The sequence below is a fragment of the Onychomys torridus genome, chromosome 14 (assembly GCF_903995425.1).
Source record: "Onychomys torridus chromosome 14, mOncTor1.1, whole genome shotgun sequence".
Classification (NCBI taxonomy): domain Eukaryota; kingdom Metazoa; phylum Chordata; class Mammalia; order Rodentia; family Cricetidae; genus Onychomys; species Onychomys torridus.
This window is the reverse complement of record NC_050456.1, coordinates 66,470,899-66,483,076: the sequence shown is the minus strand read 5'-3', so window position 1 is coordinate 66,483,076 and position 12,178 is coordinate 66,470,899. Positions and strand designations below refer to the sequence as shown.

The following is a 12,178-nucleotide window of genomic DNA, read 5'->3' as shown; positions in this document are numbered from 1 at the left end:
AGAGCCATATACACTTGCACACCATGACTTGCCCATACCTCCCCAGTCCTCTTACCGAGACCCAGAGGCAGGGCCCTGGACCTCAGGCTTTGGCTGAACCCACTGCGACCTTTGCTACAGGGCAAACTGATAGTGAGGCCACTGGCTCTGAGGCCAGCCCTCAGTACACAATAAAACTGCAGTAGTGCCCTGTAATCCCCCCCCCCTGCCTCCCGTGAGGCTGCTTGATTTTTATTTGGGTCTCTAAGAACCTTGCTTGCAAACATTTCCCACGGAACAGGAAACAAGTCAGCATCACCAGCTCTTAAGTCCAGACCATCAGGAGAACCTCTCATGCAGTCCTCGCTCTGCTCCTGGTCACCTGGAGAAGACGACATGGCGAGAGCGTAGCATTGACGGGGTTGTATCCTGGTGACAGAAGTAGAGGACACGTGCCACCGATCTCTTCGCACCTTGTGGTGTGTTGTGGCCTGAAGACCAAGCAGCTATTGTCCCTTGTCTCGGGAACTGTGACCTTCAAAGGCAGCTTCAGAACGCAGTATTACGTTATGCTTTGAGGCAGGAGATAGTAAAGGGTGGGATGGAGAAAGGGTCTAAAGAACTCCATCAGAAAGAACGCCCAAGTCCCTCCTGGGCCTCAGGTCCCAGCAAGAGTCCGCACCGAGGAGCCCTCCTTAGCGTTGGCTAAAATGCCTTTGAAGGTCTGGTGGCTCCTTTCTGTGTCTGAAAGCCTTCAGCTCTTGAAGATGCCGGATAGGCCCGGCTGTGGGAGCGGATCGGGACCTTTCCTGTTTGTGTTCTGTGAACTCATGCAGGAGAGTCATGTTTGTGACTGAGCTTCCCCTTGGATAGCACCAAAAGACAGAGCTGCTGGAGTTGTGGACCCCAGGAAGGGGCAGCCCTTCACCCCTACACTCTTCCTCCTTGCTGCCCCTCAGATAGGACTCCAGGGCTAAAAGGGGTCTTGAACTTTATTTCACAGAAGAGGTTCAGGCAGAATTTGGCTGGATTCTCTAAGAATGTAGAAAAGAATTCCCTCTTTGGGAGAATTTGACACCTGGTAAGATGTAGTTCTCTGGTTAGCTTTGATGAAGTGGCTCTTTGCCTGCCTTTCCTTAAATCCTTCCTCTGTCGTCTGTCTGTCTGTCTCTTAGTTTTTATGTTTTGTGTATAAATGTTTTGTCTGATTGTGTGTCTGTGCATCACATGTGTGCAGTGTCTGCAGCCAGGAGAGGGCGTCAGATCTCCTGAAACTAGAATTTGAAATGGTTGTGAGCCACCATGTCGGTGCCAGGAATTGAACCTGGGTGTCCAGGGAAAACCACTGGTGTGTCTCTGCAGCCCCTCCTTCATTCTCCACTCTGAGAGCTATTTTTTAATAAGATTTTCATGCAGTTTTTGATTCATATACAAGAATATATGAAACATTTGGCAGTTGTTAGACATATGATGCAGAGTTTATGAACCCACCACCCAACTTAAAACTGCTTTATCCTCTATGTTAGGTAACGACAATCCACCCCCACCTTTTTGCATTCAAAAGGTTTTGATATACGTAAACACCATATTGTTCAGTTTTACATGCTTTTTGGAAGGGTGTTTTTTGCTAGCTGGAGCAAGCTGTCTCCTTCATCAAGGTTTATTTGCTTCATGTACCTATAACTGAGTCGTTTATACCGCTGTGTAGTGCTCCATTGTGTGATTGTCCCACATTTTGTAAAGATGTATGTATGTATGTATGTATGTATGTATGTATGTATGTATGTACTATTCTGTCTGCATGCGTGCCTGCCTGCCTTTATGCCAAAAGAGGGCATCAGATCTTATTACAGATGGTTGTAAGCTGCCGTGTGGGTGCTGGGAGTTGAACTCAGGACCCTGGAAGAGCAGCCAGCGCTCTTAGCTCTGAGCCACGTCTCCAGCCCCCCACATTTTTAACAAGGCGTTTGGACCATTTATCTCACCAGCCCTTGATACCAAATTTTTTCGAAGAGTTGGGCATGGTGGCACTCACCTTTAACCCCAGCACTCTGTAGGCAAAGACAGAAAGCTTTCTCTGAGTTCAAGGCAAGCCTGGTCTACATAATGAGTTTTTTTTAAAAAAAAGAAAAGAAAATCAAGTATATGTTATCATAATAACAAATTTCTACCCAATCCTACCTTGCTATATTTTATCGTTACTGATCATTGAATTCTATTTTTTTAAGAAAAAGATTCTATCACCTTAAACTCACTAAAGTTTTTTTTTCTAAATTTTTCTTTACTGTGGTGAATTGTATAATAAATTTGCTAGTTCTGAACAACACTTTCTCAACACTTATTACGTTTGACACATTGTGTTTTTATTGCTGGGGTTGATGAGCCGGTATCTTAGATACGGGCTTTGTTTATGCAGCCTGTATCTAGTGCTATCCTTATCTGGTTTTGGTGTCAAGATTATGTTAGCCTTGTAAATTAATTGAGTATTCATTCTCATTAATCACTTTTCGCATCCTTTCCTGTATGAAATCTAATGTCTCGATTGCCTGATAGCTGGTGGAACTCATTTGCAGAGCAGTGTGGTGCTGGAGTCACCCTTACCGGATGGTTAGTCAGCACTTTAATTTGTATAGTGATTGTAGGATAAGTTGGGCTTGGCATTTTATTTATTTCATGTGTATCTTCTCTTTTTGCTTGTCATTTTTTTTCTCCCAAAGTATCATTTTATTTTATTAGCCCCGTTTTCATTGCCCGTGTAAAAGGAAGAGTTTTATTTATAAGCATGTGTCTTTATGTGGACCATGTGAGTGTGGTTGCCCAGAGACCGGAAGAGGTCATCCGATCCTCTGGAGCTGAAGTTACAGGTGGTTGTGAGCCATTGTGTGGGTGCTGGAAGTGGAACTTGGTTCTTCTGCAAGAGCAGCCCACAGTGGTGCCCTTGACAGTGGAACCTTCTAGCCAACCCCTCCACTGACTTTTGCTGTTTACCTTCCTTCCTTTTTCCCTTCTGTTTTTCTTTGTATAGATTGCATACCTTTTCAAAAATCCTTTTCCTACGAAGTTTAACATTTTAATTACCTTCAAACTCCAGCCTTGTTGCATCTCACAAAGTCTTGCTGGCTTTTATTCTCACTATTGTTCAACATTAAGTATTCTCTAATTTCCACTTTGATGTCTTTTTTGACCCATACATATTTTTAGAAGTATACATGTGACTTTGCAAACCGAGAAAGAAATAATAGTTTCTTAATTTTTAGTTTCCACTTTAACATTCACCGTGAACTTGGATGCATGGTAATGTGAAACTTCTTTGAAATTTGATGTATTTAGGCCTAGTCCGAATGCCCTCAAACATATAACCAAGTGTAGATGGGTAATATACAGTACAAATCAATGTTTTAAAAAGTGTCCATTATGCCGGGCGTTGGTGGCGCACGCCTTTAATCCCAGCACTCGGGAGGCAGAGCCAGGAGGATCTCTGTGAGTTCAAGGCCAGCCTGGGCTACCAAGTGAGTTCCAGGGAAGGCACAAAGCTACACAGAGAAACCCTGTTTCGAAAAACCAAAAAAAAGTGTCTAGTGCATGTGTTAGTCTACACAGTAACCGTGTGTGTGTGTGTGTGTGTGTGTGTGTGTGTGTGTGTGTGTGTGAGAGAGAGAGAGAGAGAGAGAGAGAGAGAGAGAGAGAGAGAGAGAGAGAGAGAGAGAGAGATGTGTGATTGCCTGGTTGCCACTGAGAGTGACATGTTAAACCCCATCACCTGTGGGTTTGGCTCTTTCTACTTAAAGCACTCTGGCTGTAGGAGATGCATTTTGAAGCTATCTTTTTGGAAAGTATTGGTGTTGAGAACAGTTTGATCTCCCTGGCGAATCAAACATTTGTAGGTTATGACTGCATCTTACACAGCACTTCCGTAGCATGACACAGTGCTGTAGAATATTATTTCAAGGTGTGTTGCTTTTGTTTATGCTCTGGAACGTTTGTTTAATGATGCAAAGATGTGTCTGATTAACTAAAATTCACCTCCGGCCAGGAGGCTGTGTAAGCAGCTAGCTGACAGGAAGTGGTAGGGAGGAGAAGCGTGAGGGCTTTTTGGAGGATTCGAGCGAGGAAAGGGGGGTGAGCTACTCTCTGAAGAGCAGACTTCCATCTTAACCTATGAATCTCAAGTTCTTTAGAGGGAGAGACGTTTAGTTAAGTTCCCTTCCTAGCTTTGCAAGAGTCGGAGCCAGAGGGAACAGATTTCCTTCCGGCTACGGCCCTACGGTTCAGCTGCTGGGAGTGACAGAGTTGCCGTTGCTGATTCAGACAGTTGTGGCATAATAGGCAGCAACCATTTAAAAACGGACACCACCACAGCTTGACACAGCGCCCCTGTGCTCTTGGCCTTTCTTTCTCCTTTCACTTTGAGTTCACCTTTTCTAAACAGCGTGTTTTTTTAAAATCCATACTACCAATGCCTGCCTTCCAGGTTGAAGGTTTTCAGCCCGTTTTTATTAACATACCTGGATTCGTGTCTTTCACCCCCGGTTTCCAGACCCTTCTGAGCATTATTTAAGTTGACTTCTCCCGATTCTCACTCCGTCCCCTCCTGTTCGCTGGACCGGAAGTTACCCATCATGCTGCTGTTTTATTGTCAGTCCTAGAACTTTTAACGTGAATATCTTAGAATGGTTGATCAATAGCTTTAACCTCCTGATCAATACCAAGCCTTTCAAAAGTTTTTACTTCAGTTCTGGCCACCTCCCAAATGGTAAGTTAATTTTCCCAATACTTGGCCTCTGTTGGCATTCTGGCCCGCTCCTTGGGGACCCACCCTGCGTCCTGAGGTAAAGCCTCCCTTAAGGAACAACCCCTCCTTTCTTCCTCTTCCCCTTCTTCCCTTTCTCGACATGAGGTGTGCACACCTCTATGTTCCCTCTTCTCCTTCCTTTCTCTTCCTTTTTCCCTCTCTTTCTATCTTTCTCTCTCTGTCTCTCTATTAAAATAAACTCTCCACGTGGACATGTGTCTGCATGGTTTGAGTGACTTTTCACTGCTCTACACAACTGCCCACCACGTCTGCAGGGTGTGTCTCCCTCACCCACCCGGGCACCTTGGCCCAACCCGCCAAAGCCTCCCGAGCTCTGTATCATTACAGCCTCTGTTTTGCTTTGGTTTGTTCTTAAGCCCATCGGCCATAATTGCACAGTTTAGTCCCGATTTGCTTACATCTTCTTTGCTAGTCATTTCTCCCTACATATCAGACCTTCCATTTTAGATCATGTACATGTTTCCCAAATTAGGAAGTTCCTGGAGTTTGTGGTTAATGCCGTGAACTTGTGTCTGTTTCCGGTCCGAAGGTCTAGACTGACGGGTGTTTTCTCTTTCAGCTTGAGAATGTTGTCCGCTCCTGCTGGCCTCACTTGCTGTGGTCAGCCTGCTGATGCTTCTCCCTACCCAATGGTTTTCCCTCTACTGCTTTTATATCTCATCTTTGCCCAGTCTGGAGTCTCGGGACGGCCAGGATGCGTTGCTGTGCCTCGCTTTGAGGTTTTGGCTAATTGGTTAGGTTGTGTTGTTTGTGTCTAGCTATCCATTCTGGCTTTGGTTAACTGGTTAGGTTGTGTTGGTTAGTTGGTTGATGACTTTGGGGTTTGTGTGTGTGTGTGTGTGACCTATATTGTTTGTTTCTTGCCTTAACCTTTTTCTTTGATGGTGGTAGGTAGGTATGTATTTCATTGTTTATCCTGATAGTATGTGTTAGCTTTGAGTCCCAAAACGGGTACCTTTTTTCTAATCTAGAACATTCTCAGCTGTTAATTTGGGTATTATATCTTCCAGTGCTTTCTTAACCCTCTAAAAGTCCAGCTCAATTTATGTGAAATTTTCTTGTGTTTGTTTGAGGTGTGGTCTCACAGCAAAGGTTGACCTTGAGATCTCTATATAGGTAGGTAAAGATGACCTTGAACTCTGACCTCTCTGGATCCACACAAGAGCTGGGATTGTAGGCATGTGCCACCATACACAGGTATTTTGGAGCCTGGAGCTCATGGGTTGGGCTAGACTGTTTAGGAAGCCCTGGGGATCCTCCCATGTCCACCCCACCGCCAGCACTGGGATTACAGACTGATTCATAGCTCCCAGCTTGTGCATAGGTGTTGAATACGCTCTTGTGACTTAGCCAACTCCTCAGCACCAGTGCCCAGGGCTTACACTCAGTCCAGCCCTCTCACCAACCTTCCCACCTTGTAGCCACACTCCGCTCCGTATTGTATAGTTTATTTTTCAGTCCATAAGAGAAGGTCTTGTGGATAGCCCCGGCTGTCCAGGAGCTCACTGTACTCCTTAGCCCCCTGAGCACCAGGGTTACAGGACTGTTGACCTCCTCTGGCTCTTCTTTTGTTTTTTGAAATAGTAACCTCATCCCCTAGGCTCAGCTCAACACATGCAGTCTCTACAGTTAGAGTTCTGCAGTTTCTCTGCTGTCTCTCGCTTATAATAGTGTATTTCCCTTGTGCTTAATGGTTTTCAAAATTATGAACCTAGGTTCTGTGCACGCTAATTAGTTGGAATTCTCTGTGGTTGGATTTGAAGTGCACTCTTCCAGAGAAGATTTGCTTTTTCAAACTTGGGGAAGCCCGGGGGAATAATGGGCTTGGGTCCATTTTAACTCCCTTGGAGCCACCATAAAATCCGTGAAGCTGACAAAATCAGTTTCTCATCCCTGCTTCTCTTTCCTCCTCCACCGGTCTGGGTTCTTGCCCCAGTCCTGGGGTAGATATTTGTTCCAGGGAAAGTCTGGCTTCCTGATTCACCCACTGCTCACATTTCAAGTTATTTTGAAAAATTATAGGTTGGAATGGGTGGGTACATGTTTGTCTTTGTGGGTCACTAAGGTTGCCCCTTGTCTCATGTGTTATTTTTTCAAATGTGATGATGAGTGTGCATGTATATGATTTCCATTCAGGGATCAGAGGACAGCTTTGGTTCTTTCAATCCACCAGGGTTCCAGGGATGAAATTCAGGCTGCTTGCACAGCCCTCCCCATATTTCCTAGTGAACTCAGAATGCCTTTAAAAACTGTTGCTGTACTGTCTCTGACTTCATCTGTATTGTAGTCAGGGAAGCTGTTTCTAAATGTATCTCCCTCGCCACCTCGTCAAGTACAAGCCTCTCTCGGCCCTATCTCTCTGCTTGTAGTTGTTTTGGTAGAAAAAGTATTGCATTGCATTGCCGCCCCCCCCCTTCTGTGATCCTTACATTAATAATTCTGTCTGCTTGTCACACTTGGCAAGAGGTCAGAGTCTTCAGGTTAATGCCTAGCACGCCAACTCTTCCAAGTGACAGCCAGTAGGTTTTAATACTGTTCATTCCATAGAGAACCCATGGGTACCAGGTATCTCAGTGATTCTCAACCTTCCTAATGCTCTGACCCCCTAATACAGTTCCCCATGTTGTGGTGACTCCCCCAAACCATGAAATTATTTTCATTGCTACTTCCCAGCTATAATTTTTCTACTCTAAATATCTATGTTTTCTTGATAGGGGACTTCCAAGGGGGTTGTGACCCACAGGTTGAGAACCACTGAAGTGACCTGTGCTGTTTAAGTAGGATGGAACAAACAATTAACTGTAAGGAAAGCAGTAGTCAGCATAGGCCTGCACCTCGGCCTCTTAGTTACAAAAGTTGATCATTTTTGGCTTGAGCTGTAGCGAGGTCTCGCTTCTTTTATTTCCCATGGAGTTGAAAAAAGTGAACAGCTTGCAGGTTTGGGATTGAGAGTACATGGCTTTGTTGGGCCCATGGCTTAAACTCCTCGGGGCCTGGGAAAATCAAGTGGCTTTCATGTAAACTAATTAATCTGTGGTCACTGAAGATCATGACTTAAAATTCAGCTAGCATTGAGAAACTGCAGGCGTTTCAACTGTATCCAGCGTTAACAGCAGTGAATGGTTCGGGGTTTGGGTTTTGGCTTGGGGGTGGAGACGGTAGTTAGAAATGCACCTTCCAACAAGTTCAGGATGGCTGATTTCTTTCAAGCATGTGGTGTCCTGTAGTGACAACCCCGTGCAGCAGGAGGCCTTTGACGCCAGCTCAGTGCAGCTGGCCTATGCCACTGAGTCACTTTGCGCCAAGTTATTAATAATTGAAGGAGCTTGTCACTCCCTGCAAAGTTTGGTGTGTAATTTATGGATTAGAAACTCGTGCTGAAATCTCAGAGAAAGTTAATTTCATTAAGTAAGAATGAGATCCGGCTATCTTCCAGCTCTCACGCCCTAAAGGTGAGATATGGCTGTCTTGAGCCAGAGGTTTCTGGCAGGTGTTTGTACCGGTTCCCGGTCTGCACAGTACACAATCTTCCAGGGACTCTGGCGAGATGTTTAAAGTTCCAGTTGAGCCATCTAGTTTTGGGTTTTTTGTGTGTTTGTTTTCATGACAGGGTTTCTCTGTGTAGAACTGGCTGTCCTAGAACTCACTCTGTAGACTAGGCTGGCCTTGAACTCACAGAGATCCATCCACCTGCCTCTGCCTCCCGAGTGCTCAGATTAAAGGAATGCGCCACCACTGCCCCCACCTGAGCCATCTAAGTTTGAGTTCTAGCGAGATTAGTACTCAGTTATGGGAGGGGTCTTGGGATTCTTTGCAATTCCGTTTCTCTGTAGAAGGCTGAACTGGGTGATCTAGACCCACTATCATAGGTAGGCTGTTCTGGGTAGTCCCCTCCACAGCATAGGATCCAGGACCATAGAATGCTCCTCTTTCCTGCTCCCCTTATCTACATGGGTTCTCCTTCAGAAGAGGGTGTCCACTTAAAGCACTAAGTTATCAGGTTTGAAGTCTGTCTTTCATGGCTTCCTTTCTGACATTTTTTCATCCACCTTCAAAGTTTTCATTTAAAAAAAGCATACCTACAAGAAAAAAAAAGGGAGAAGAAAACACACCAAACATGGCCCCTTAACCAGACCCACTAAACTAGACAGTAAGTCATGGGTCCTTGACCTACTCCTGATTTTCTCCCTCCTGGTGTTTGCCCAGCTAAGGGCCACACTCTGCTGACCTCCGTTACTAAGTCCTTAAGTCCCAAGTTATTGTAAAACATAAGGATTTGGGACTGGGAGATGGCTGAGCAGATAAAGGTACTTGCTCAATAAGCCTGACAGCCCAAGCGTAATTCCCAGAAACCATACAAAACAAAAGAGAGAGAAGGTCTCCAGAAAGTTGCCCTCTGACCTTTATGTTTGTACACACACACACACAATTTTTTTTAAATAAGGGTTCATAATGGAATTGATTTGTTAAAAGCCCAGTTCCCTTGTCCAAATGTATTTGGGTTCCCTAAGAAACTGCTTCATATTTAATAGAATTTTGGTTTTTGTTTCACAGTATCTATGCTCAACAACAAAAGATCTGGAAAAAAACGTATATGAGACATAGGTTTTTAATCTGCTTTTGATAACTGCTGAGAGCTAAGTATACAACTAATCCCATTTATCATGTATGCTTGGTAATACTCCCCAGTAATCTATGCCAGCCATGCTTATGTGCCCAGTGCACAGCCAAGAAAGGAAATCTACAGGGAACGGGTGAGGAGGGCTGGCCTGAAGCAAGCCCTTGATGGATTCCTATCCTAGGACCTCTCTGCGCTGGGTCCTATAATCCTTCTGACAGGAAAATGAAACTATCCAGGAGATGTACACTGGGAAGTGGGACCTCTTGGCAGGAGAGGAGAGTTAGGAAAAGACAGTAAGCAACCACAGAGAATCGCTGAGCCAGCCTGGCACACCATCGCATCATGCCCTTTTTTTGCCAGAATGTTCCCTGAGCACCCATCCCCTTTCCTTCTCCCTTTGACTATAAGTAAGCCATGCCTCCTGCACCCATCCGTCCCTCAGACTTCCACCTACCTTGCGCATCTGCTGTGTGCCAGGCACATCAGGAAGGAAACTGGACAGTCGCTTCACCCTGCCTCCCAATGAGGAGACATAAAGTGGCCAGTAGCCTCCCAGACATAAAGATACACAACACAAAATGTGGTCCAGGGCTTGGTGGGTGCTGGGAGAGCTGATGAGACATTCTCACAGGGAACCATGTTACAGGGAATTGCGGGAAAGAGCGGGTCCAAGTGGTGTAGCTGAGCACTTCTGTTTTGGTTTCTATCCCGACTCTGTCTTACCATGTGGCTTTAGTAAGTCACCAGACTTGGCGGCACTCACCTCTGAGCCATGTGCAATAAGAAGGCCACGGTCTACTTGATGGAGTTAAACACGGCTCCACAGGGCATCTGTTGGTGGTGGGGAGCTCAAGAAACAGTAAGTTACCGCCCCCTCCTCCACAAACCAGCCCTGACTTATGTTTTGTTCGATGCTAGAATCTCCATTAACAGCTCCCCTGGGTCCCCTCTCTTCCATGCGCAGCGAATGCCCGCAGATTGCATGAGAGAGAGGGTGCCGGAGTGAGTCGCTGTCACCACAGGGCAGGGCTCTGCTGCACGTTGTGTTTAGCCTTATGACAAATGCCACCCCATGCAGCAGTTCCAGAAGAGACTTAACGCCGGCAAACATCGGCTGGTGGTGGCTTACTCCACGGTGCTGGGACTAGTGTGTAAAAGAAAGATTCCTCTGCCCTCACCTCAGAGTATTGTTTTGACAACTCGGACTCACTCACAGGTTAAGTGAAAGTGCCAGCAGGGGTGGGATGGGAGAGGGAGGGGTGGAGGGGGTGGGGAGGGATAGGCAGGAAAGACAAGGGTGGTGATGGGGCCGGAGCTCAGGCACCTGTTAGCCCTGTTTTGGAATTGCTAGCAGCGCGTGCAGGAGCCCCGCGGCCCCGAGCCTTCACCAGGGAGGATGTAATGTGTTGTTTCCTCTCCGTCTGCAGGAGTAGCATCACTGGTTGCCGGGTGCGGACTGAGAGTGAGCCGCCGCCGCCGTGTGGCTCCCCGGTGGTCAGCGGCGATCCCAAGGAGGATCACAACTACAGCAGTGCCAAGTCCTCCAACGCTCGGAGCACGTCTCCCGCCAGCGACTCCGTCTCCTCCTCCTCTTCCTCCTCCTCCTCCTCCTCCGCTGATGACCACTACGAGTTTGCCACGAAGGGGAGCCAGGAGGGCAGTGAGGGAAGCTTCCAGAGCCACGAGAGCCACAGCGAGACGGAGGAGGACGACGGGAAACCCAGCCAGAAGGAGGCCAAGGATGCCCTGGGGGACAGCGGGTACGCATCGCAGCACAAGAAGCGACAGCACTTCGCCAAGGCCAGGAAGGTCCCCAGTGACACACTGCCCCTCAAAAAGAGACGCACAGAAAAACCGCCCGAGAGCGACGATGAGGAGATGAAAGAGGCGGCCGGTTCGCTGCTGCACTTGGCAGGGATTCGGTCCTGTTTGAACAACATCACCAATCGGACGGCGAAGGGGCAGAAAGAGCAAAAGGAAACCACAAAAAACTGAAACAAGTCTCTGATTTGTTTTGAACTTACGGCCATTTGGTTTCAGCATGTCAGGAGATTTCTAATGATTTGTGGCAATATCAGCAATTTTTTTCTTTTTCTTTTTTTCCTTTTGTTGGTTTGGTTTTCTTTCTTTTCTTTTCTTTCTTTCTTTCTTAATTTGCCCCCCACTCCTTTGTTTTTGGACCCTTAAGAATTTTATGTTTAAAGGAGATTGAAGCCATAGAACTCATATTGACACTCAGCCGTTTCACAAAAGCTTTTCTTTATCTGAAGACAAAAAAAAAAAAAAAAACGAAAGAAAAAAAAAGCCAAAATTAACCATTGCTTCCTACAGCCTGTCAGAAACCTGTGGCTGAACCCACGGGGATGTCAACATTAATGTCACAGGAACACTCCTGCGCCATCTAGGAGGCACACATGCAGAATCATCACCCTCAGGCCAACCCTTAGGTTTAAAAAGTCAGTTATGTTTGGAGCGAAACTGGGGAGCAATTGCAGAGACTGAAGAGCCCCGTGTCCCCCTTGGAACCGTGACCTCTAAGGGTAACACCATGCTCTGGCCCTGGTATCTTACTGTGCCAGAACCGCCAACGGCATTGCCATATAGCAAGCCCAGGGCTCGGCTGCCAGTCTTCTGTGCTTCTGAAGCTTGAACCTGGTACGTCTCACAAGCTGACTACCAGACTGTTTATGTACATCGTGTGTCAGTGACTAAGGAGAGACAGAAAATTCTTAGAGCCATTGCTAACCACTGAATCCTGCTCTATA

The 12,178-nt window shown here is 46.4% G+C and overlaps 1 protein-coding gene across 9 annotated transcripts in view; it reads left to right on the top strand.

Annotated features, from left to right (window-relative positions):
• The window catches only part of Foxn3 (forkhead box N3), a 383,817-nt gene extending 372,115 nt beyond the window's left edge, over positions 1-11,702 (top strand). For all 9 annotated transcript variants that reach the window (XM_036206015.1, XM_036206014.1, XM_036206016.1 and 6 more), the window contains one exon: positions 10,841-11,702. In XM_036206015.1, coding sequence (XP_036061908.1) covers positions 10,841-11,408 — 568 coding nt within the window. In that variant the 3' untranslated portion in view covers positions 11,409-11,702. The remainder of the gene's footprint in view (positions 1-10,840) is intronic.
• Positions 11,703-12,178: the final 476 nt, after the last annotated feature.